Source organism: Oncorhynchus tshawytscha, linkage group LG22 (genome assembly GCF_018296145.1).
Source record: "Oncorhynchus tshawytscha isolate Ot180627B linkage group LG22, Otsh_v2.0, whole genome shotgun sequence".
Taxonomy (NCBI): Eukaryota; Metazoa; Chordata; class Actinopteri; order Salmoniformes; family Salmonidae; genus Oncorhynchus; species Oncorhynchus tshawytscha.
Window position 1 is genome coordinate 33,221,041 of NC_056450.1, and position 26,911 is coordinate 33,247,951.

The following is a 26,911-nucleotide window of genomic DNA, read 5'->3' on the forward strand; positions in this document are numbered from 1 at the left end:
GTAAAGGAGGATGTGTTACGTTCCCCAGATTATGTGTTGTAGTTTGTGTATTTACATGTGTTTATTTCAGGAAATGGCTTCCTGAAATCCCTCAAGCAGCTGATTGGTCGACTCCAGGGCTAATTGGAGAGCTGACCCCGCCCCCTCGTCAAGACACAGCTGTCTCCAATTACCCATTCCTTCTGAAGCTATATAAAAGCCAGTGTTCTGTTCAGGAGGGAGATCTCTTCTTTTTGGAGGTAGAGATTTTGCTGGAGGTAGGGATTGCTGAGATTGATTGTGATAGAGGTTGATTTTGTTGGAAAGTGGTATGTTCTGTGAGTTTGTTGCTCAGATAGAGCTTATTTGACATCCTTTTGTTTCTTAGTTTGTTTAAAATTGTTTAATATTCTGTTTCATTTGTTCCCAGGGGGAAAGGGGAAGGCACCTAGGGAGTGTTTAGGCAAGAGGCCCGCGGGCATACATATACCCGTAGCATATTCGCTGTCTAGGCACACTAGGTAAGACCTGGGCGGACCACCCCTTGTATTTTGGTTAGGGCACCAGGTGGTGCTAAATTAGTTAAGTAGTGGGTAGGCAGGTAAGATAGGAGAGGGGGGGCTTTGAGATTTACTTTCTTTGCTTTGGTTCCGTCCAGCCCCTTTTCCCCATATTACCGTGTAAAGGAATAAAGTCCTTGTAAACGGTACCACATTCTGCCTGTTGTCATTCTTACTTGCAGCTACAGTCCATACCTTTTTCGCTTCACGGAGAGTTTAGTTGTAGCAGGGTGTTGCGTTCCCTCTTCATAGAGGCGTGCGTAACAGGATGAAAATGAGGGTGAGATGTAAAGGAGGATGAAGATGAGATGTAAAGGAGGATGAGGGTGAGATGTAAAGGAGGATGAGGGTGATATGTAAAGGAGGATGAAGATGAGGGTGATATGTAAAGGAGGATGAAGATGAGGGTGAGATGTAAAGGAGGATGAAGATGAGGGTGAGATGTAAAGGAGGATGAAGATGATGGTGAGATGTAAAGGAGGATGAGATGTAAAGGAGGATGAAGATGGTGGTGAGATGTAAAGGAGGATGAAGATGAGGGTGAGATGTAGAGGATGAAGATGATGGTGAGATGTAAAGGAGGATGAAGATGAGGGTGAGATGTAAAGGAGGATGAAGATGATGGTGAGATGTAAAGGAGGATGAAGATGAGGGTGAGATGTAAAGGAGGATGAAGATGGTGGTGACTTCTGCTATCTGTCTCACCACGGATCCATCCTGGTTACAGACACTTTCCTCAAGAGAGAGCACCATCCTAAGCTATAGTACATCTGTTAATGTTCATATTCAAGTGTTATTTGCACGAGGAAGTGTAGGTGAATATTCATGACTAGGGTTGATTTCCAGTAACCTGTACTGTTCTCTTTGAAGTAGAAAGAAGAATCAATAAAAGTTTAAATATTATACATGTGAAAACTGAATGAAGGCTAAACCGATGTGGGTGTCCAAGCTAGATCAACATCAAATTGACCATTGGACATGTAAAAATCAGAACGTAAGCAGAATCTGTGTTGATGAGGCAAGGCAAACCAACAAGACATGTTTGGTCTGGGCCACATCTGATCTTGTGAAGGCTACTGTACACGCACATGGGTTAATCATACATAGACAACAATGGTCTAAACTTCAGAAGATCTTTGGACAGGAAAATTAGCTAATCAGTAGGCACCAGTGGAAGTATGCATGTCACGCTACCAATAGAATCTATGCCCCAATGTCTGAGCCAATAAGAGAATGGAAACTAAGTAAGACAACATGATTCGTAAAGTGGGGTGATGACGTTATGGAAGGGTAAAACTGTATAAAAGCCAAGCAGTAAAAATGAGGAGGCTGTTTTTTCCACAGAAAGGCTCCACTTCTGTTACTTTTGTAATAAAGTCTAATTGAATTTACAAGCTCTGGTGTCAAAGAAGAATTTGATTTAATATTTTCTACAACAGAAGTAGCTTTTTAGACAAATCCTCCATTCCAAGGAAAACCTCCATAGATAAAGAAATATTTGACTTTATAGTAGGTTCATTCTAATCCAATGTTCTCGCATTGTTTAACATTAACACCCTTATCATACTTACACACCATTGTCATACTTATACACCATTGTCATACTTATACACCATTGTCATACTTACACACCATTGTAAATATTGGTACAAGCCTTAGTACTGTGACACATGGACATAGGTCCAGATAAACCATTTTTTGAAGGAAATAAAATACAGACAACTAAATCAAATCAAATTTATTTGTCACATACACATGGTTAGCAGATGTTAATGCGAGTGTAGCGAAAAGCTTGTGCTTCTAGTTCCGACAATGCAGTTATAACGAACAAGTAATCTAACCTAACAATTCCAAAACTACTATCTTATACACACAAGTGTAAAGGGATAAAGAATATGTACATAAAGATATATGAATGAGTGATGGTACAGAACGGCATAGGCAGATACAGTAGATGGTATCGAGTACAGTATATACATATGAGATGAGTATGTAAACAAAGTGGCATAGTTTAAAGGGGCTAGTGATACATGTATTACATAAGGATGCAGTAGATGATATAGAGTACAGTATATACGTATACATATGAGATGAATAATGTAGGGTATGTAAACATTATATTAAGTAGCATTGTTTAAAGTGGCTAGTGATATATTTTCCATCAATTTCCGTCAATTCCCATTATTAAAGTGGCTGGAGTTGAGTCAGTGTGTTGGCAGCAGCCACTCAATGTTAGTGGTGGCTGTTTAACAGTATGATGGCCTTGAGATAGAAGCTGTTTTTCAGTCTCTCGGTCCCTGCTTTGATGCACCTGTACTGACCTTGCCTTCTGGATGATAGCGGGGTGAACAGGCAGTAGCTCGGGTGGTTGTTGTCCTTGATGATCTTTATGGCCTTCCTGTGACATCGGGTGGTGTAGGTGTCCTGGAGTGCAGGTAGTTTGCCTCCGGTGATGCGTTGTGCAGACCTCACTACCCTCTGGAGAGCCTTACGGTTGTGGGCGGAGCAGTTGCCGTACCAGGCGGTGATACAGCCTGACAGGATGCTCTCGATTGTGCATCTGTAGAAGTTTGTGAGTGCTTTTGGTGACAAGCCGAATTTCTTCAGCCTCCTGAGGTTGAAGAGGCGCTGCTGCGCCTTCTTCACGACGCTGAGTGTGTGGGTGGACCAATTCAGTTTGTCCGTGATGTGTACGCTGAGGAACTTAAAACTTGCTACCCTCTCCACTACTGTCCCATCGATGTGGATAGGGGGGTGCTCCCTCTGCTGTTTCCTGAAGTCCACAATCATCTCCTTTGTTTTGTTGACGTTGAGTGTGAGGTTATTTTCCTGACACCACACTCCGAGGGCCCTCACCTCCTCCCTGTAGGCCGTTTCGTCGTTGTTGGTAATCAAGCCTACCACTGTAGTGTCGTCCGCAAACTTGATGATTGAGTTAGAGGCGTGCATGGCAACGCAGTCGTGGGTGAACAGGGAGTACAGGAGGGGGCTCAGAACGCACCCTTGTGGGGCCCCAGTGTTGAGGATCAGCGGGGTGGAGATGTTGTTACCTACCCTCACCACCTGGGGGCGGTCCATCAGGAAGTCCAGTACCCAGTAGTCGTTTAGCTCAGTTACCTTAGCTTTCTTGGGAACAGGGACAATGGTGGCCCTCTTGAAGCATGTGGGAACAGCAGACTGGGATAAGGATTGATTGAATATGTCCGTAAACACACCAGCCAGCTGGTCTGCGCATGCTCTGAGGACACGGCTGGGGATGCCGTCTGGGCCTGGAGCCTTGCGAGGGTTAACACGTTTAAATGTTTTACTCACGTCGGCTGCAGTGAAGGAGAGTCCGCAGGTTTGGTTGCGGGCCGTGTCAGTGGCACTGTATTGTCCTCAAAGCGGGTAAAAAAGCGATTTAGTCTGTCTGGGATCAAGACATCCTGATCCGCGACGGTGCTGGTTTTCTTTTTGTAATCCGTGATTGACTGTAGACCCTGCCACATACCTCTTGTGTCTGAGTCGTTGAATTGCGACTCTACTTTGTCTCTATACTGACGCTTAGCTTGTTTGATTGCTTTACGGAGGGAATAGCTACACTGTCTGTATTCGGTCATGTTTCCGGTCGCCTTACCCTGGTTAAAAGCAGTGGTTCGCTTTCATTTTCACGCGAATGCTGCCATCAATCCACGGTTTCTGGTTTGGGAATGTTTTAATCGTTGCTATGGGTACGACATCGTCAATGCACTTTTTAATGAACTCGATCACCGAATCAGCGTATTCGTCAATGTTGTTGTTGGAAGCAACGCGGAACATATCCCAATCCACGTGATCGAAGCAGTCTTGAAGCGTGAAATCAGATTGGTCGGACCAGCGATGAACAGACCTGAGCGCGGGAGCTTCTTGTTTTAGTTTGTGTCTGTAGGCAGGGAGCAACAAAATGGAGTCGTGGTCAGCTTTTCCGAAAGGAGGGCCGGGGAGGGCCTTATATGCATCGTGGAAGTTAGAATAGCAATGATCCAGGGTTTTACCAGCCCTGGTTGCGCAATCGATATGCTGATACAATTTAGGGAGTCTTGTTTTCAGATTAGCCTTGTTAAAATCCCCAGCTAAAATGAATGCAGCCTCAGGATATGTGGTTTCCAGTTTGCATAGAGTCAAATAAAATTTGTTCAGGGCCATCGATGTGTCTGCTTGGGGGGGAATATATACGGCTGTGATTATAATCAAAGAGAATTCTCTTGGTAGATAATGCGGTCTACATTTGATTGTGAGGAAGTCAGGTGAACAGAAGGACTTGAGTTCCTGTATGTTGTTATGATCACACCACATCGTTAATCATAAGGCATACACCCCCGCCCCTCTTCTTACCAGAAAGATGCTTGTTTCTGTCGGCGCGATGCGTGAAGAAACCAGCTGGCTGCACCGACTCCGTTAGCGTGTCTCAAGTGAGCCATGTTTCCGTGAAGCAAAGAACGTTACAGTCTCTTATGTCTCTCTGGAATGCTACCCTTTCTCGGATTTCATCAACCTTGTTGTCAAGAGACTGGACATTGGCGAGTATAGTATGCTAGGGAGTGGTGCACGATGTGCCCGTCTCCGGAGCATGACCAGAAGACCACTTTGTTTGCCTCTTTTACGACGTCGTTGTTTTGGGTTGCCGGCTGGGATCTGATCTGTTGTCCTGGGTGGAAGGCAGAACACAGGATCCGCTTCGCGAAAGTCATATTCCTGGTCGTAAATGATGGTGAGTTGACGTTGCTCTTATATTTAGTAGTTCCTCCCGACTGTATGTAATGAAACCTAAGATTACCTGGGGTACTAATGTAAGAAATAACACGTACAAAAACAAAATACTGCATAGTTTCCTAGGAACGCGAAGCGAGGCGGCCATCTCTGTCGGCGCCGGAAGATCTAAAAACCGGTCTAAAAAGCTGGCTGATATCAGACCAAGTGGCACAACGGGAGCAGAGTGAGAGGGGTCAAAGATAAGATGTAGCTTCAGGATGCTCTAGACATACGGTATATTGTAAGCTGGGTGGTTCCAGCCCTGAATGCTGATTGGCTGACCGACGTGGTATATCAGACCTTATACCATGAGTATGACAAAACATTTATGTTTACTGCTCAAATTACTTTGGTAATCAGTTTATAATAGCAATAAGGCCCGAGGGGGTGTGGTATATGGCCAATATAAGGGCAGTTGTCTGGTACTCCGTATTGCATTATGCTAAGAACAGCACTTAGATATGGTATATTGGCCCTATACCACACCCCCTCTGGCCTTACTGATTAATTATACCCTGTAGTTCTCAGTATCAACTCTCTAATGCCTGACGTACTGAGACGTGGTGAGACAAGAAGTTGCATGCATAGTCACAGGGTGTGTCCCAATAATATCTCCTTCCTCCTGAAATGTCCACTCGTTCACTTACTTACTTAGGCCTTTGTATTCTTTGAGGTAAACAGGCCATTGATGAATCGCCTCCATCCCTTTTGGTCTTGTGCTTTCTGCTCCAGGCGTTGTCATGTCAGACGCTTTGCCTTCATCTCCTGCCCTGTGCTGTCTCCAGGTGGGTCTTCCTCTTTTGTGTTTGCCATGTGGGTTCCATGTTAGGGCCTGTTTCGTGACTGATTTATTGTTTGTTCTGAGTGTGTGATCTGTATGTCCACTACTTCCAACAAAATGTAAACACTGTGGATTGGTGTAGGTACGGGATAGAGTTGTGTTTCCATGTTTCTTTTAACAGTCATTTTCTGTTAAGTCGGTGAAGGGAAGTGAACTAGTGCACACTTTGGGAGGAAGGAGAGATAATTGGGATGTGGCCACGGTCTTGATACCTGAGAACTAGAGGCAGTTGTATCACCTTCAGACTTGTAGCTAGATTCTCAGTCCAATGCAATGTGGTGGACTGACGAAAAGACTGAATATCATTGACTGCATGATACTATATTTACAAATCAATAGAAGATAAAAATGAAGCAATAATTGACAGAAGTTTTCCTGTATTTGAACAGTTGAAAAGATTTTCGGGAAATGAGGTTGAAGTTTGCTCTTGCAGATAGTTATGTGTTATTTGGCCCAGGCCCAACAAATGTGTTTGTACAGAGGGCAGGAATAGTCCCAGTTAAAATGTATTTCTAATTTCCACACTCAACATGTAATTCCTAAGTCCTTTACTTTGGTCACATGACCTCACCCTTCGTCTTCTTCATCATTGTCATCATCTGGACCTGCAAGAGTCTGTGGAGTTGGGTAGTTCCAAGGACTTGTTTATAACAAGTCCTTGGAACTACCCAACTCCACAGACTCTTGCAGGTCCAGATGATGACAATGATGAAGAAGACGAAGAAGACGATGCTTCCTCTCCAGCTGATTGTGATCGTTTGTCTGTCTTATGGACAGGCAGAAGATTCCACCAACAAGCAACCCATCTCTGATGACAGCCGTGACCCTTTCATTACCCTTTTCTCTGGCCTGTCTGCCGAGGTGGGGAACCTGACGAGGAAGGTTGAGGACTTGAGAAAGTCATGCAACTGTAAGTCTCTTGGATTTTTATATATTGTTTTCTTAATATAATAGTAACTAGATGCACCAGATATAAATTATATACATGCACAGAAAATGAACAATGACAGAACAATGGCCAATAATTCATTATCTGATATGACTGAATAAGTTGATTTGAATTTAAAGGGGAAGATAAGTATTTTAAAAAATCATGTTAAATGGTTACTCAACTTGAAAGTTGTCTATCAATGGGCCAAGATAAACCTTGATACGGTTAGGTTAGGGTTAGTGTTAGGTTTAGAATAAGGGTAAAGGTTAAGTTTAGAGTTAGGGTTAGGTTTAGAATAAGGGTAAAGGTTAAGTTTAGGGTTAGGGTTAGGTTTAGAATAAGGGTAAAGGTTAAGTTTAGGGTTAGGTTTAGAATAAGGGTAAAGGTTAAGTTTAGGGTTAGGGTTAGAATAGGGGTAAAGGTTAGGGTTAGGGTAGGGGTTAAGGTTAGAGCTAGGGTTAGCAGATAGTTTGTTGAAATGCTACTGATAGTTCTGTAAAGCATGGACTATCCAAATAAAGTGTTACTCTTTAGCCACTGCTAGTTAAACATGTCTGTGGGGTGATGGGCGCAAAAACATGTAGATGTCAAATCTACTGAAATCAACTCATTTATTTGTTTTGTTATACTCAGCTGTAGGTGTGGCCTTCTCAGCTGCCCTGAGACCTCCTATCCAGGACAGTGAGGGCTACGGCAACACCGGGCCCTACCAGGGAGACATCAACCTGGTCCACAGTCACATCATCACCAACGTTGGCAACGCGTTCAGTCCCCAGACAGGTCAGCCATTGAAATATTATTACGATTTACATAGACAACTCCCACTGCATCCAAATTTTCCCATATAATTCTTGCTTTGTCTGGCTGAAACATTCCCAGATAACATATTGGCTTCATAAGAACTACATATCAATGGGTAACAAATCATGTATAACTGTATTTCATGCTCTATAAGGATTCATAAAGATACACTACTAATAAAGCGGGACCTTTAGAGTAGGATAACTTGCCGTTATAAATAGTTTAATAATGCTTTATAAATCAGAAATTCTCATGAATTTCCTTGTCGACACATACAGGAGCATTCACAGCACCAGTACATGGAGTCTACTACTTCACTTTCACCTCCTATACCTGGAAAAATGAGGCCAACATCGGTGTGGCCCTTTACAAGAACCAAGAGCAGGTAGCTCTGGTCTATGAGTATCAGGACAAAGGGGACAATGAAGACTTTGCGTCCAACGGGGCCACCCTGCAGCTGGCCAAAGGAGACATCGTTTACCTGGTCCTACCGTCTGGTTTCCAGGTGACCAGTAATGCTTTCAAAAACCTCAGCACCTTCAGTGGCTTCCTTCTCTTCCAGGTTGAAGGAGAAAACGTCTGAGAGACTGAGGGGGTCAGGGTGTAGGTTGGGAGGGTTCTGCACTTAACTTCCACACATTATAATCTCTTTTGCTGTCATTTACATGTGTGTGAGGCAATAAAAGCAATGTTAAAAACAGCAATCGTTTCTTTTGTGAATTCATGGTTTGCAGCAATTACTTTTGTATTGCTCCCTTTGATCATGTTGTCAATTTAGATTCATTTAATTTAGATTAGATTAAACCGGGATATGGCAGCAGGTGATTTAAATATATTTGTAGTAAATCAGATTAAGATTAGGAACCCGGATCCACCTAAAGCCCTTGTGACACTAATGATCTCCAATACACTTGGAGATGTCTCTGTCCATATATCATGGACTATACTTTTAGTAGTATTCTTGAAACAGTTACAACCAAATATTGCACATCAAACTATATTTTATAACAGGAACTTTACATTGTACAAAAAAATAGAAAGTTGCTGTCATTGGGGTGAGACTCGTGGGTTCTTGCTGACGGAGGACAGGGCGGTATCAGCTTCAGAGCCCCCTTGTTCTGAGGCCCAGGGGTTCAGACCACACAGCAAGAAAGGAACAGCACAGTCCCGGAACTGGAGAGAGACAGATACACAACACACTCATGGATGCAGAGATGGAAAAAGTACCATATTGTCATACTTGAGTAAAAGTAAAAAATACCTTAATAGAAAATGACTCAAGTAAAAGTGAAAGTCACCCAGTAAAAAAATATTTGGTTTTGAATATAGTTAAGTGTCAAAAGTAAAGTATAAATAATTTTAAAATCCTTATATTAAGCAAACCAGGCACCACTATTTACTTGTTTTGATAATTATTTTTACCAATGGAGCATGTGTGTTTAGTAAATCCACCAGATCAGAGGCAGTAAGGATGACCAGGGATGTTTTCTTAATAAATGCATTAATTGGACAATTTTCCTGTCCTGCTAAGCATTCAAAATGTAATGAGTACTTTTGGGTGTCATGGAAAATGTATGGAGTAAAAAGTACCTTTTGTTCTTCAGAAATGTAGTGAAGTAAAAGTAAAAGTAGTCAAAAATGTAAAAAAAAACAGTAAAATAAAGTACAGATACCCCAAAAACCTACTTAAGTAGTACTTTAAAGTATTTTTACTTAAGTACTTTACACCACTGAATGTACTACACTAGCTATATAATACTCTCAGGAAACACAGTAACAACATGTACTACACTAGCTAGATAATACTCTCAGAAAACACAGTAACAACATGGACTCCACCAGCTAGATAATACTCATTATTAAACAGTACATAACAAAATGCATATTCCATCTTTCAAATTATGATTCTATGATGTATCTCAGATTTTTTATAGAGTACATACCTATGCTCATGAATATGAAGACCACAGTGTTGTGTGTTTGTATGTACAGTTGAAGTCGGAAGTTTACATACACCTTAGCCAAATACATTTAAACTCAGTTTTTCAGTTTTGACATTTAATCCTAGTAAAAATTCTCTGTCTTAGGTCAGTTAGTGTTACGCTCGTTGATGGAAGGATCGGACCAAGGTGCAGCGTGGTAGGGGTACATTTTAATTTATTAAATGAACAGCGAAAAAACAACAAATATGAAACGTAACATCTAGTAGGGCTAAACAGCACAGTACCAAAACAAGATCCCACAAACTACAGGTGGAAAAAGGCTGCCTAAGTATGATCCCCAATCAGAGACAACAATAGACAGCTGCCTCAGATTTGGAACTATACCCGTCCAACAAAGAAATAGAAAACATAGATTGCCCACCCTAGTCATACCCTGACCTAACCAAATAGATCATTAAAAGGATCTCTAAGGTCAGGGCACCGTCACTGGAGGATCCGGACTGGGAACCATCGCTGGAGGATCCGGACTGGGAACCGTCGCTGGAGGCTCTGGACTGCAGACCGTCGCTGGAGGCTCCGGGCCATGGATCATCACAGGAGGCTTGGGGCCATGGATCATCACTGGAGGCTCTGGGCCATGGATCATCACAGGAGGCTCCGGGCCATGGATCATCACTGGAGGCTTTGGGCCATGGATCATCACTGGAGGCTTTGTGCTTGGAGCAGGCACAGCACGTACCAGGCTGGAGACAAGATATACTGGACTGTGGAGGCGCACTGGAGGTCTGGAGCGTAGAGCTGGCACAACGTGTCCTGGACAAAAGACCACCTTCGCATGGCATGTGCGGGAAGCTGGCACAGGACGCACTGGGCTGTGAAGGCGCACCGGATATACAGTGCATAGAGCCGGCGCAGGATATCCTGGACCAAGGAGGTGCACTGGAGACCAGGCACGCTGAGCCGGCACCACCCGTCCTGGACAGATGCCCACTTTCGCACGGCAAGTGCGGGGAGCTGGCACAGCACGCACTGGGCTGTGGATGCGCACTGGAGACACAGTGCGTATCACCATGAAACATGGTGCCTGCCCAGTCACACGCTCCCCACGGTGAATACAGGGAGTTGGCTCTGGTTTAAACCCTGGCTCCGCCAACCACCCCGTGTGCTACCCCCCATTTTTTGGGGCAGCCCCCAAAACCATACCCGGCCAACAAAGAAATAGAAAACATAGATTGCCCACCCGAGTCACACCCTAACCTAACCAAATAGAGAATTAGGATCTCTAAGGTCATACACCTTAGCCAAATACATTTAAACTCAGTTTTTCACAATTCCTGACATTTAATCGTAGTAAAAATTCCCTGTCTTAGGTCAGTTAGGATCACCACTTTATTTCAAGTATGTGAAATGTCAGAATAATAATACAGAGAATGATTTATTTCAGCTTTTATTTCTTTCATCACATTCACAGTGGGTCAGAAGTTTACATACACTCAATTAGTATTTGGTAGCATTGTCTTTGAATTGTTTAACTTGGGTCAAACATTTCAGGTTGCCTTCCACAAGCTTCCCACAATAAGTTGGGTGAATTTTGACCCATTTCTCCTGACGGATCTGGTGTAACTGAATCAGGTTTGTAGGCCTCCTCGCTCGCACATGCTTTTTCAGTTCTTTCCACACATGTTCTATGGGATTGAGGTCAGGGCTTTGTGATGGCCACTCAAATACCTTGACTTTGTTGTCCTTAAGCCATTTTGCCACAACTTTGGAAGTATGCTTGGGGTCATTGTACATTTGGAAGACCCATTTGCAACCAAGCTTTAACTTCCTGACTGATGTCTTGAGATGTTCAATATATCCACATCACTTTGTGAAGTGCACCAGTCCCTCCTTCAGAAATGCACCCCCGCAACATGATGCTGCCACCCCGGTGTCTCATGGTTGGGATGGTATTCTTCGACTTGCAAGCCGCCCCCTTTTCCCTCCAAACATAACGATGGTAATTGTGGCCAAACAGTTCTATTTTTGTTTAATCAGACCGGAGGACATTTCTCCAAAAAGTACGATCTTTGTCCTCATGTGCAGTTGCAAACCGTAGTCTGGCATTTTTTATGGAGGTTTTGGAGCAGTGGCTTCCTCCTTGCTGAGCGGCCTTTCAGGTTATGTCGATATAGGACTCATTTAACTGTGGATATAGATACTTTTGTACCTCCAGCATCTTTACAAGGTCCTTTGCTGTTGTTCTGGGATTGATTTGCACTTTTCGCACCAAAGTACTTTCATCTCTAGGAGACAGAACACATCTCCTTTCTGAGTGGTATGACGGCTGCGTGTGCACATGGTGTTTATACTTGCTTACTATTGTTTGTGTAGATGAACGTGGTACCGTCAGGCGTTTTGAAATTGCTCCCAAGGATGAACCAGACTTGCGGAGGTCTACAAAAAATTTTCCGGGGTCTTGGCTGATTTATTTAGATTTTCCCATGATGTCAAGCAAAGAGGCACTGAGTTTGAAGGTAGACATTGAAATACATCCACAGGTACACCTTCAATTGACTCAGATGATGTCAATTAGCCTATCAGAAGCTTCTAAAGCCATGACATAATTTTCTGGATTTTTCCAAGCTATTTAAAGGCACAGTCAACTTAGTGTATGTAAACTTCTGACCCACTGGAATTGTGATACAGTGAATTTTAAGTGAAATAATCTGTCTGTAAACAATTACTGGATAAATTACTTGTGTCATGCACAAAGTAGATGTCCTAACCAGACTATAGTTTGTTAACAAGAAATGTGTGGAGTGGTTGAAAAACTAGTTTTAATGACTCCAACCTAAGTGTATGTAAACTTCAGACTTCAACTGTAAGTGTGTCTGTGCTTGTTATACACAACTCTCAGCCTAGCGGTTACGAGTGTCGGGCCTGTAACCAAGAGGTTGCTGGTTCAAATCCCAGAGCCGGTAAGGTGGGCAACATTTTTTTTTGCCCTTGAACAAGCCAATGAAACAACAACTGCTCCCTGGGCGCTGACGTGGATGTCCATAGGCAGCCTCCCTGATTCAGAGGGTTTAAATACGAAAGACACTTTTCGGTTGAATCCAGTCAGTTGTGCAACTGACTAGGTCTCCTCTTTCCTTGTGTACTGTATGTGTTGTCCCTCACCTGTCTGTTCATGAACACGTATATGATGGGGTTGTAGACAGTGCTGCTCTTGGCCAGGTACATGGGCACCGTGGCAATGAGAGGGTTGATGTGGAGGCTGGGGTCAAGGATCACAGAGAGGGCGAAGGCCGCGTAGGGCAACCAACTGAGCAGGAAGGCCATCACCATGACTACTACCATACGCACAACCTGTATCTCCACGCGGGTGGTGCTGTTGCCCTCCAATACCTTCAGCTTGGACACCTGGGACAAACACACACATGAGTACACACACACACACACACACACACACACACACACACACACACACACACACACACACACACACACACACACACACACACACACACACACACACACACACACACACACACACACACATCCCATGCCCACCTGGTGCAGTGTGAAGAGGATGCGAGCGTAGGAGACCATGATGATGGAGAAAGGAATGGCAAAGCAGAGCAGGAAGTAAAGGATGATGTAAGACATGTTTCCTGGTTCCCTGCTGTACCAGTTTGGGGAGCAGGAGGTCCTAACCCCCTCCAGTTCAAAGCTGCCCCAGCCAAACAGAGGCGGGGTGTTCCATAAAAACGACCACACCCAGGACAGGACCACCCCTCCGACTGCGTGCCTATGTTACAGTACGAATACATTACAGTTAACTTCATTACACATGTATCCTTACTTCTACACAACTGCTATCTTTCCCTCTGTATATGCACAGTTACCAGAGTTAAATGGAATACTTGACCTGGTCTGGAACATGACCGCCCCCATTGGTCGACACACCACCACATAACGGTCCACAGCTATCACGGCCACTGAACACAGACCTGCAATACCTGGGAAGGACAACATCAAACATGTACACTACATGTACATGCAATAACCCAGCAAACACATCCATTCAACTGACATCAATAGGCCTAGTAGATTTGACAAATCTAACTCTCTCTGCATAGTCAGACACATCCATTTACTACCCCTAAACTGTTGTATTGAATTTAATTGAATTTATTTGGGTGAAAACATATACAACTAGATGCACAATGTATTCCCAGAGGATAGGATTTAAAAGTATTTATTAAAACACTTGTTTCCAAAGTGGTCCTCGATGGTAACTCACCAAAGAAAGCCACAGCGAAACCCTCCAGCACGCAGCCTAGCCGCCCCATGCTGAAGTAGCCCATAGCGTTGGTGACCATAGTGGGCAGTCCCCCGAACAGAGCACAGCCCAGGTCAGCCACTGCCAGGTTGACTAGGGCGTAGTTCAGAGGCTGGCGCAGCTTCCGGTGTCTCATCGTCACCACGATGACCAGGACGTTCATACAGACTCCGGACACCGAGAACACACCAATGATCACCGCCAGGATGGTGAAGCCCGTCCTGGAGAGCAGCGCTTCACTGACCGAGCCCGGGGAGGAGGAGCTGTTTCCATGGAGATTGGGGAGAAGCTGTCGGTGGTCCATTCTGTTCTTTTTGGGGCAGTGGAGTTGAGTGGTGAGCACTACCCACCTGGCCAGACACCTGTGTTATAATATCTAAGAAACACACTGGAAGGGCGTAGAGTCGGCTTTTAGTCCGATGGTATTCCTAATCTATAAAAGCACAAAAGCAGTCCAATAGCAGATCTATAATAGATAAAGCTGTCCAGTATCTGATCTATAATAGATAAAGCAGTCCAATAGCTGATCTATAATAGATAAAGCAGTCCAATAGCAGATCTATAATAGATAAAGCAGTCTAGTAGCAGATCTATAATATATAAAGCAGTCCAGTAGCTGATCTATAATATATAAAGCAGTCCAATAGCAGATCTATAATAGATAAAACAGTCCCGTAGCTGATCTATCATAGATAAAGCAGTCCAGTAGCTGATCTATAATAGATAAAGCAGTCCAATAGCAGATCTATAATAGATAAAGCAGTCCAATAGCAGATCTATAATAGATAAAGCAGTCCAGTAGCTGATCTATAGTAGATAAAGCAGTCTAGTAGCAGATCAATAATAGATCCAGCAGTCTAATCGAGGCCCTATAGCTGTGTAGTGTAGTAGCCTGGTAATGGCTCTACAGATTCAGAGACTCAGAATCTGGACCACTCTGTCCTTATAAAGCTACTCAGTAGAGAGAGGCTGTAGATTATAAGAGATAAAACCAACTAAATCCCTAGATCCGGATTGAGGGGTCAATAATTCAGGGGGGCTCAATTCCTGAGGGATCTCTGATTGCACTTTCCTTGATAGCTTTGCTGCATGATCCACTGCTAACTAGAGGAGTTGGAGAGGGTCTGCTGTTCCCAGAGACCACCTGTCAGTCAAACTGGCTTTGTGTAACACACTGTCCTTATGTGACATAAGAGGAACTTTAGATAACAATGGGACGTTGGGATTGACTAGATATCCTGGGGTAATCTACAGTCCTTTCTACTGACTGAACAATGTTATGTCCCATCATGGGTGAGTGAGGTTTTATCAAGGGCTTTATGATGTCACAGTAACTGAAACAATGATAGATTATAGACTTTTCCTAATGTTAACCTGTGGTTCCCAGAAAGATCAAATCAAATCAAATTTATTTATATAGCCCTTCGTACATCAGCTGATATCACAAAGTGCTGTACAGAAACCCAGCCTAATACCCCAAACAGCAAGCAATACAGGTGTAGAAGCACGGTGGCTAGGAAAAACTCCCTAGAAAGGCCAAAACCTAGGAAGAAACCTAGAGAGGAACCAGGCTATGTGGGGTGGCCAGTCCTCTTCTGGCTGTGCCGGGTGGAGATTATAACAGAACATGGCCAAGATGTTCAAATGTTCATAAATGACCAGCATGGTCGAATAATAATAAGGCAAAACAGTTGAAACTGGAGCAGAAGCACGGTCAGGTGCTGAAAAAAAAGAGGCAAAAGAGTTGTAGGAATGAATGAATGAATGAATGAATTCAGTCAGTCAGTCAGTCAGTCTGTTTGTCTGTCTGTCTGTCTGTCTGTCTGTCTGTCTGTCTGTCTGTCTGTCTGTCTGTCTGTCTGTCTGTCTGTCTGTCTGTCTGTCTGTCTGTCTGTCTGTCTGTCTGTCTGTCTGTCTGTCTGTCTGTCTGTCTGTCTGTCTGTCTCTGTCTGTCTGTCTGTCTGTCTGTCTGTCTGTCTGTCTGTCTGTCTGTCTGTCTGTCTGTGTCTGTCTGTCTGTCTGTCTGTCTGTCTGTCTGTCTGTCTGTCTGTCTGTCTGTCTGTCTGTCTGTCTGTCTGTCTGTCTGTCTGTCTGTCTGTCTGTCTGTCTGTCTGTCTGTCTGTCTGTCTGTCTGTCTGTCTGTCTGTCTGTCTGTCTGTCTGTCTGTCTGTCTGTCTGTCTGTCTGTCTGTCTGTCTGTCTGTGTACACAGTATATGTGTACAGCTGACCTTTAACCCCATAATCCTAACACAGATGGAAGCAGCTCCAGGTAATTCATACATGTTTATTGGTTGAAAATGTGTTGCACTCTACAGACATACATTAACGGTGTCATTGTCTACAAGCAAACAGAGACATGGTCCAAGGCCACAACACTATACGCCAAATGCCATTCAGGCAGCCCAAGTTTATTGGGATACATACTGCAGGGGTTAAAACAACCAGACAAAATGTAAATGTGGTAAAAAATAAAACCAACAAAGAACAGATTACATATTCATTCTATATTAGTAACAGGTGAGTCAGACAATGATAATCTCCATCACAGTGTGTCCTCCCTCTGTGAGAATCTTAATGAAGGACATCAGTGAGTGTTACTGACTCATTTCCATCCTGTTAGTCCCTGATTCAGACAGAGACAGTATCCATTGATCCAGACACCTTACCTGGTAACACTCTCAGAGGGTGGAGAAAACAGAGATTCCTGATGTATGGAAAGACTCTCTCAGTGAAAGTGTGTGTGAATGTGTGTAGATGTGTGTTATTGACAGGGTCAGAGAATGACAGCTTTCCTCCTTCCCAGTCTAACTGCACTCTGATCCTCTGGGGATTCTGTCTCACTGTGAGGGGAGTGAGTGGCTTATTTGGTACATGTGTGTTATAATCACCACCACCAAACAACACACCCCAGGATCTATGCCAATAACCATTGTATCCCTTCCTCTGGACAGACTCTGTGATCACACCCAGGTCCCAGCCTTTATTCTTCCTAACATCAATGTCCCAGCTGTGTGTTCCTGAGTTAAAACCCTTAGAGCCCAGGACCATTCTATGGCTATCAAACCTCTCTGGGTTGTCAGGAAGCTGCTGTTTCTCATCACTGTATCTCACACTGGTCAGATCATCAGACAGGATGAGATCTGGGTGGGCAGTGTTGAGTTCCAGAGTAACTGGAGCTGGGGAGAGAGAACACATACACACTGGATTAATTCAAATGTAGGGGGAATATATTACTGCATATGATATATAATGCTATGTGTTGTATGTCAGCAACCATCACTCCTGTGTTCCAATGGTTTATCATTTTTAAAGGCTAATTGATCATTTGAAAACCCTTTTGCAATTATATTAGCACAGCTGAAAACTGTGGTGCTGATTAAAGGAAAGCCGTATCTCAGACTGGCCAATAAAACGAAAGAGTAAGATGGGCAAAAGAACACAGACACTGGACAGAGATACAGCTTTTTCTTTGCAACTCTGCCTAGAAGGCCAGCATCCCGGAGTCGCCTCTTCACTGTTGATGTTGTTTCTCAAACTAGACACTCTAATGTACTTGTCCTCTTGCTCAGTTGTGCACCGAGGTCTCCCACTCCTCTTTCTATTCTGGTTAGAGACAGTTGGTGCCAGAAGAAATGGCAGCAGTTTTACGGGGGTCCAATCAATTGTGCTATTATGTGTTTTTTTTTGCGTTATTTGTAACTTATTTTGAACATAATGTTTCTGCCACCATATTTTACAGCAAAAAGGAGCTTCTGGATATCAGGACAGCGATCACTCACCTCGGATCAGACTAAGATTTTTTTCTACAACAAAGACGATGCACAAGTTATTCTCCAAACACCCCACAGGACCAACATCCCGGTTATTTGCAAGAGGAAGCGACGCAGGCACATAGGACAAAGAGCCGGATGCCTGGTCAGGCCCTGGCGAAGGAGACTGTGAAAGCTGCCGTTACCGTCAATACTACTCGCCAACGTGCAATCATTGGACAATAAATTAGACAAAGTACGATCACGAATATCCTACCAACGGGACATCAAAAACTGTAATATCCTATGTTTCATGGAATCGTGGCTGAATGACGACATGGATATTCAGCTAGCGGGATATACGCTGCACCGGCAAGATAGAACAGCACACTCTGGTAAGCCGGGGTGGGGGTGAGAATATTTGTAAACAACAGCTGGTGCACAAAATCTAAGGAAGTCTCTAGATTTTGCTCACCTGAAGTAGAGTACATTACTTTCCTAGAGAGTTTTCAGCTATACTTTTCATGGCTGTTTATTTACCACCACAGACAGATGCTGGAACTAAGACCACACTCAGTCAGCTGTATAAGGAAATAAGCAAACAGGAAACCACTCACCCAGAGGTGGCGCTCCTAGTGGCCGAAGACCTTAACCTCTCTTGGGTAGGGGGCTGTATTTTCACACCCGGATGAAAAGCGTGCCCAAAGTAAACTGCCTGTTACTCAGGCCCAAGCTAGGACAAACCATCCCAAAAAAACAATATTTCAGTCTACCACTGTTTTCAATGGCTGTCATGTTTATTATAAGGCAAAATCCTCCCAGATTGCAGTTCCTATGGCTTCCACTAGATGCCAGTCTTTAGAAAGAGTTTCATGCTGGTTTTTGGAAAAATGAGCCAGAAAGTTTTTCTAGGTGGCTCCCATTTTGGCTGTAGTGTTTCCAAGAGAGCGTGTTCTTTTGTATTTTTCTCCGGGTAAAGACAATAACGATTCTCCGTCTTAAATTTGATCGTTTATTTACGTATTAGGGTATCTAAGGTTTGATTATAAACGTTGTTTGACTTGTTTGGAAAAGTTTATTAGTAACGTTTGGGATTCATTTTGTATGCCTTTTGATGGAGGGAAACCGGTGGATTATTGACTGAAGCGTGCCAGCTAAACTGAGTTTTTATGGATATAAAGGACATTATCAAACAAAAGGACCATTTGTGATGTATCTGGGACCTTTTGGAGTGCCAACAGAAGAAGATCAAAGGTAAGGCATTTATTATGTCGCTATTTCTGACTTTCGTGGCGCACCTGCCTGGTTGAAATATGTTTTTCATACTTTTATATGCGGGGCGCTGTCCTCAGATAATCGCATGGTGTGCTTTCGCCGTAAAGCCTTTTTGAAATCTGACACAGTGGCTGGATTAAGCTTTATTTTGATGTATTACACTTGGGATTTTCTGAAAGTTAAATCATTATAATTCTGTAGTTTGAATTTCGGACACATTTCACTGGATAAGTGAAATAAGAAGTTAATGCAGGGAAACTTAAATCAGTTCTACCAAATCTCTATCAACATGTTAAATGTGCAACCAGAGGGAAAAAAATTCTAGATCACCGGTACTCCACACACAGAGACGCGTACAAAGCTCTCCCTCCATTTGGTAAATCCGACCCCAACTCTATCCTCCTGATTCCTGCTTACAAGCTCAAATTAAAGCAGGAAGCACCAGTGACTCGGTCTATAAAAAAGTGGTCAGATGAAGCAGATGCTAAACTACAGGACTGTTTTGCTAGAACAGACTGGAACATGTTCCAGGATTCTTCCGATGGCATTGAGGAGTACACCACATCAGTCACTGGCTTTATCGATAAGTGCATCAAGGATGTCGTCCCCACAGTGACAGTACGTACATACCCCAACCAGAAGCCATGGATTACAGGCAACATTCGCACTGAGCTAAAGGGTAGAGCTGCCACTTTCAAGGTGCGGGACTCTAATCCGGACACTTACAAGAAATCCAGCTATGCCCTGCGACGAACCATCAAACAGGCAAAGCGTCAATACAGGGCTAAGATTGAATCATACTACACCGGCTCCGATGCTCGTCTCATGTGGCAGGGCTTGCGAACTATTACAGACTACAAAGGGAAGCACAGCTGCCAGCTGCCCAGTGACACGAGCCTACCAGAATAGCTAAATCACTTCGAGGCAAGCAACACTGAGGCATGCATGAGAGCATCAGCTGTTCCGGACGACTGTGTGATCACGCTCTCCATAGCCGATGTGAGTAAGACCTTTAAACAGGTCAACATACACAAGGCTGCGGGGCCAGATGGATTACCAGGACGTGTGATCCGGCCATGTGCTGACCAACTGGCAGGTGTCTTCACTGACATTTTCAACATGTCCCTGATTGAGCCTGTAATACCAACATGTTTCAAGCAGACCACCATAGTCCCTGTGCCCAAGAACACTAAGGCCACCTGCCTAAATCACTACATACCTGTAGCACTCACGTCCGTAGCCATGAAGTGCTTTGAAAGGTTGGTAATGGCTCACATCAACACCATTATCCCAGAAACCCTAGACTCACTCCAATTTGCATACCTCCCAAACAGATCCACAGATGATGCAATATCTATTGTACTCCACACTGCCCTTTTCCACCTGGACAAAAGGAACACTTATGTGAGAATGCTATTCATTGACTACAGCTCAGCGTTCAACACCATAGTACCCTCAAAGCTCACCACTAAGGATCCTGGGACTAAACACCTCCCTCTGCACCTGGATCCTGGACTTCCTGACGGGCCGCGCCCAGGTGGTGAGGGTAGGTAGCAACACATCTGCCACACTGATCCTCAACACTGGAGCTGCTCAGGGGTGCATGCTCAGCCTGTACTCCCTGTTCACCCTCGACTGCATGGCTAGGCACGACTCCAACACCATCATTAAGTTTGCAGATGACACAACAGGGGTAGGCCTGATCACAGACAACGACAAGACAGCCTATAGGGAGGAAGTCAGAGACCTGGACGTGTGGTACCAGAATAACAACCAATCCCTCAACGTAGCCAAGACTAAGGAGATGATTGTGGACTACAGGAAAAGGAGGACCGAGCATGCCCCCATTCTCATCGACAGGGCTGTAGTGGAGCAGGTTGAGAGCTTCAAGTTCCTCGGTGTCCACATCAACAACAAACTAGAATGGTCCAAACACACCAAGACAGTCGTGAAGAGGGCACAACAAAGCCTATCCCCCTCAGGAAACTAAAAAGATTTGGCATATGTCCTGAGATCCTCAAAAGGTTCTACAGCTGCACCATCGAGAGCATCCTGACTGGTTGCATCACTGCCTGGTACGGCAATTGCTCGGCCGCAAGGCACTACAGAGGGTAGTGCGTACGGCCCAGTACATCACTGGGGCTAAGCTGCCTCCCATCCAGGACTTCTACACTAGGCGGTGTCAGAGGAAGGCCCTAAAAATTGTCAAAGACCCCAGCCACCCCAGTCATAGACTATTCTCTCTACTACCGCATGGCAAGCGGTACCGGAGTGCCAAGTCTAGGACAAAAATGCTTCTCAACAGTTTCTACCCCCAAGCCATAAGACTCCTGAACAGGTAATCAAATGGCTACCCAGACTATTTGCATTGTGTGCCTCCCCCAACCCCCGCCAACCCCTCTTTTACGCTACTGCTACTCTCTGTTCATCATATATGCATAGTCACTTTAACCATATCTACATGTACATACTACCTCAATCAGCCTGACTAACCGGTGTCTGTATGTAGCCTTGCTACTTTTGTAGTCTCGCTACTGTAGATAGCATGTCTTTTTACTGTTGCTTTATTTCTTTACTTACCTATTGTTCACCTAACACCTTTTTTGCTCTATTGGTTAGAGCCTGTAAGTAAGCACTGTAAGGTATACACTTGTTGTATTCGGTGCCTGTGACAAAAACTTTGATTTGATTTGAGTAGTACACACTATTGTACGAGCTCTTCAGTTTCTTGGCAATTTCTCGCATGGAATAGCCTTCATTACTCAGAACAAGAATAGACTTACGAGTTTCAGAATGAAGTTCGTTGTTTCTGGCCATTTTGAGCCTTTAATCGAACCCACAAATGCTGATGCTCCAGATACTCAACTAGTCTAAAGAAGGACAGTTTTATTGCTTCTTTAGCGCAATAGTTTTCAGCTGTGCTAACATGTTTGCAAAAGGGTTTTCTAATGATCAATTAGCCTTTTAAAATGATAAACTTGGAATAGCTAACACAATGTGCCATTGGAACACAGGAGTGATGGTTGCTGATAATGGGCCTCAGTACGACTATGTAGATATTCCATTAAAAGTCTGACGTTTCCAACTACAATAGTAATTTACAACATTAACAATGTCTACACTGTATTTCTGATCAATTTGATGTTATTTTAATGGGAAATTTCTAAGTGACCCCAAACTTTTGAACGGTAGTGTATGTGCACATTTCGCTACAGTCGCAATAACATCCGCTAACCATGTGTATGTAACCAATAACATCCGCTAACCATGTGTATGTGACCAATAACATCCGCTAACCATGTGTATGTGACCAATAACATCCGCTAACCATGTGTATGTGACCAATAACATCCGCTAACCATGTGTATGTGACCAATAACATCCGCTAACCATGTGTATGTAACCAATAACATCCGCTAACCATGTGTATGTAACCAATAACATCCGCTAACCATGTGTATGTGACCAATAACATCCGCTAACCATGTGTATGTGACCAATAACATTCGCTAACCATGTGTATGTAACCAATAACATCCGCTAACCATGTGTATGTGACCAATAACATCCGCTAACCATGTGTATGTGACCAATAACATCCGCTAACCATGTGTATGTGACCAATAACATCCGCTAACCATGTGTATGTGACCAATAACATCCGCTAACCATGTGTATGTGACCAATAACATCCGCTAACCATGTGTATGTGACCAATAACATTTGATTTAACCATTGTAAGATGACCTGTAAATGTAAAATGTACAGTATGTAATTCTAAACATCCATTAACTGTCTATTTGACCAATAACATTTGATTTGATTACTTATTGGAAGATCCTCTGTAAATGTACAAAATAAATGTCAGTATTTATTTTCTAAATATCATTCACTGTCTATTTTTTCCAGTATTGGAGAGTAATAGTGGTGGTCCAATATACAGTGTGTACAAAACATTTAATAACACCTTCCTAATATTTTCTGCAATCAGAACAGGCTCAATTGGTCAGGAAAGGACTCTAGAAAGTGTCGGAAGCATTCCACAGGGATACTAGCCCATCCAATCCAATCCTGACTCCAATGCTTCAAACAGTTCTTTCAAGATGGCTGGATGTCCTTTGGGTGGTGGCTCATACTTGATACTCACAGGAAACTGTTGAGCATGAAATCCCCATCCGTGTTGCAGCAGATCTTGACTAAAACCGGTGTGCCTGGCACCAACTACCACACCAAGTTCAAAGGCTATTAAATATTTTGTCAAAAAAACATTTCAACTGTCTCAAGGATTTAAAATCTTTCTTAAACTTGTCTCCTCTCCTTTACCTACACTGATTGAAGTGGATTTAACAAGTGACATCAATAACGAATCATGGCTTCACCTGGTCAGTCTAAATCATTGAAAGAGCTGGTGTTCTTAATGTTTTGTACACTGAGTGTTTAATAGCCATTATATCTCAAAGACCTACTCACTGTAGTGAACTACTCCCTGCATCTTCTTCCAGACTCTGAACTGCAGGTTTCCCAGGTGCTTTGCCACATCGATCAGCGCTCCTGAAACCCTCTCTGGATCTGGCAGTGTACACTGGGCTCTGGAAGAACATTCAGGAGTCAGTGTTGCTGTGGGGTTTGATACAGAACCACAGAGAAGAGAGAGACATATTAAAGTCCCATTACCTTTTCACTGTATCCTTGTAGTTCTGTAGGGAAACAAAATAACATGTTAGTAGATGTATTGATCTTAGAAAATCAATTACTACAATATTTATGTCATAATTGATATGGCAGTTGATTTATCAGAGGTAGATTAGTCCTTACCTGCAGGAATGAGATGTCCTCAGCTCCCAGCTCTTCTTCTATGGCTCTGATTGTGTCTGAAAGTGATGATATCTCTCTGCTCATCTTCTCAATCTTCTTCTTCATCATCTGACTCTTCTGCTCCTCTTCCTCCTTCAGTTCAGCTATCCTGGCACTCTCTTCATGATATAGAAACTGATGAAACTTCTTAAACCCCATCTTAATCAGCCTCTCTGTGTGCTGGGCCTGGCTCTGGAGACAGTAGAGAGGAACGTCAAAGAAATCATCAATATCAATATTCCACAGGGTTATGATACATCTTCACAGTATCATTGTATTTGAGCTTCACTCTGTATTCTTACTTTGATGTGGTTGGCTGTTTGGTCACAGATCAGTTTAACTTCTCTGAAGACCTTCATCTTCTCCTGTAAGGGCTCCAGTGCAGTCTTGAGTTCCTCCTGGAATGAAACAACATTATAAAGAGGTGCTGTGTGTAAAAGGAGTGGATTGGCACACAGATCTTAATTCACATTGACTGTATGCACATACAAAAACACAATTAGGTGGGAGCTTATATTCTAACATATACAAGTGTGTATTAATACACATGTGAATTGGAAGGGTGGTTTCTGTATATCCCAACTCCACCTGAGACACCCTTGGAGAGGATGGTAAAGGTCTGCTATTAACAACAGCGACCCGTGGGTGGCTACCTGCTACCCACATACTGTAAGTCAAATCAAATCCAACTTTCTTTGTCACATGCGCCAAATACAACAAGTGTAGACTTTACCATGAAATGCTAACTGACAGGCCCTTAACCAACAGTGCAGTTCAAGAGTTAAGAACATATTTACCAAGTAGACTAAAATAAAAAGTAATAATAAAAGTAACACAATAAGAATAACAATAACAAGGTTATATACAGGGGGCACCGGTACCGAGTCAGTGTGGAAGCTATATACAGGGGGCACCGGTACCGAGTCAGTGTGGAAGCTATATACAGGGGAGTCAGTGTGGAAGCTATATACAGGGGTACCGGTCACCGAGTCAGTGTGGAAGCTATATACAGGGGGCACCGGTACCGAGTCAGTGTGGAAGCTATATACAGGGGCACAGGGGGTACCGAGTCAGTGTGGAAGCTATATACAGGGGGCACCGGTACCGAGTCAGTGTGGAAGCTATATACAGGGGGCACCAGTACCAGGGGGCAGTCAGTGTGGAAGCTATATACAGGGGCACCAGGGGGCACCGAGTCAGTGTGGAAGCTATATACAGGGGGCACCGGTACCGAGTCAGTGTGAAGCTATATACAGGGGGCACCGGTACCGAGTCAGTGTGGAAGCTATATACAGGGGCACCGGTACCGAGTCAGTGTGGGGCACCGAGTCAGTGTGGAAGCTATATACAGGGGGTCAGGGGGCACCGAGTCAGTGTGGAAGCTATATACAGGGGCACCGGTACCGAGTCAGTGTGGAAGCTATATACAGTGGGGTACAGGGGGCACGAGTCAGTGTGGAAGTACAGGGGCACCGAGTCAGTGTGGAAGCTATATACAGGGGGCACCGGTACCCAGTCAGTGTGGAAGCTATATACAGGGGGTACCGGTACCGAGTCAGTGTGGAAGCTATATACAGGGGGCACCGGTACCCAGTCAGTGTGGAAGCTATATACAAGGGGTACCGGTACCGATTTTGTTCATTGTAGTGATAAATACATCTCCTACCTTATGATCCAGTACAGCTTCATCTATTGGGCAGCAGTCATGGCTTTTATGCTTTTTGGAAGTTTGACACACAAAACAGATGGGCTGTTTATCCTCCAGACAGAAGAGCTTGAGTTTCTCACTGTGTTGACTGCAGAGCACCTCAGGCCCTGCTGAAGCTCTCTGGCTTCTATCCTGTAAGTAGGCCTCACACAGGTTCTTTAAAACCAGGTTACAGGGGGGGAATTCCATTGATGATTTTGTTCTGCAGACTGGACATTCCCAAGATGTCTTCTGTTTCCAGTATTTCTCTAGACAGGCTTTACAGAAGCTGTGGCTACACAACAGGACCACAGGATCATTGAAGATGTCACAGCATACTGGACAGGAGAAATCAACCTCGGAGAGAGAAGCTTTAGAGGCCATTTCTCACTGCTTATCTCTGTTCTGAAGGTTTACTTTCACTTCTGACTTCTGAACTCTTTTGACGAAGGTTCACTTTTGAAAACTCATCTGAACTTAGAAATCTCTGTTTTCCTGACGGTGTTCCTTAGTCTTCAATTGTTGTTTTGATTCTTGGTTGTTTACAAAGAATTCTAAATAGCTGAATGTTACAGCGCTGTTCTGTTGTGAGCTTTTCTCCTTCCTGTTAAGCAGGAGTAGGGTGGAGCTCTCTGCTGAGTTGTCTTTATATCAGTTTGAGTCTGTGCAGGACACTTCCGCTAGATGTCAGTGTTTGGTTAAATATAACTGGATTTTATTGCTTCAAAAGGCCAGGTTTATGAAATTGACCAAATAAACTGATCTAAGGTTTCTCCTCATCTGACTTGACTGTTAGCTGAATTCTGACTATCTATGTCTCTTGTCAATTCAGCACCATGGACAGCAACTGTATGGAAGTGCAAAGCAGTCAACTTCAGCAGCTGAAACTCCTACATTGGACTGGAGTTTACATTCAGTCTGCCAAGAGCAAGATGGTGACTCCACACAACAAACCAACTCCCCAAACAAGAGCCTGGAGTTGTGTTTGTGAATGTGTGCTTGTGTATGTACGTGTGTGTGCATGTATGTGTACACAGTATTTGTGTGCAGCTGATTTTAATTTAACCCCATGATCCAACACAGATGGAAGACCGTTGAGATAATTGAACATGTTAATTTGATGAAAATGTGTTACATTCCATAGACATACGTTGCATGTGTTGGTGTTAAATAAGCTAGTTAACGGAGTCTTG

General features: G+C 43.7%; 3 protein-coding genes across 4 annotated transcripts; 1 reads left to right on the forward strand and 2 right to left on the reverse strand.

Moving 5' to 3' along the window:
- The first annotated feature begins 5,943 nt into the window (after positions 1-5,943).
- On the forward strand, positions 5,944-8,580 carry LOC112222329 (complement C1q tumor necrosis factor-related protein 3). 2 transcript variants are annotated; one of them, XM_024385112.2, is made up of 4 exons: positions 5,944-6,094; positions 6,928-7,060; positions 7,715-7,861; positions 8,161-8,580. In XM_024385112.2, the coding sequence occupies exons 1-4, from the start codon at positions 6,050-6,052 to the stop codon at positions 8,463-8,465; spliced, it is 630 nt and encodes a 209-aa protein (XP_024240880.1). In that variant the 5' UTR covers positions 5,944-6,049; the 3' UTR covers positions 8,466-8,580. The 2 variants fall into 2 exon arrangements, with proteins under 2 accessions (XP_024240880.1, XP_024240881.1); XM_024385113.2 differs by lacking the exon at positions 5,944-6,094 and having other exon boundaries at positions 6,831-7,060.
- On the reverse strand, positions 8,478-15,602 carry parapinopsina (parapinopsin a). The gene is made up of 5 exons (XM_024385111.2): positions 14,114-15,602; positions 13,739-13,829; positions 13,381-13,618; positions 12,988-13,230; positions 8,478-9,055 (listed from the first exon to the last, which is right to left on the reverse strand). The coding sequence occupies exons 1-5, from the start codon at positions 14,454-14,456 to the stop codon at positions 8,930-8,932; spliced, it is 1,041 nt and encodes a 346-aa protein (XP_024240879.1). The 5' UTR covers positions 14,457-15,602; the 3' UTR covers positions 8,478-8,929.
- Positions 15,603-16,423: 821 nt separating this feature from the next.
- LOC112222331 (nuclear factor 7, brain) lies at positions 16,424-26,801 on the reverse strand. The gene is made up of 6 exons (XM_024385114.2): positions 25,698-26,801; positions 24,334-24,429; positions 23,993-24,223; positions 23,852-23,874; positions 23,648-23,766; positions 16,424-17,329 (listed from the first exon to the last, which is right to left on the reverse strand). The coding sequence occupies exons 1-6, from the start codon at positions 26,100-26,102 to the stop codon at positions 16,782-16,784; spliced, it is 1,422 nt and encodes a 473-aa protein (XP_024240882.2). The 5' UTR covers positions 26,103-26,801; the 3' UTR covers positions 16,424-16,781.
- Between the last annotated feature and the right edge of the window lie 110 nt (positions 26,802-26,911).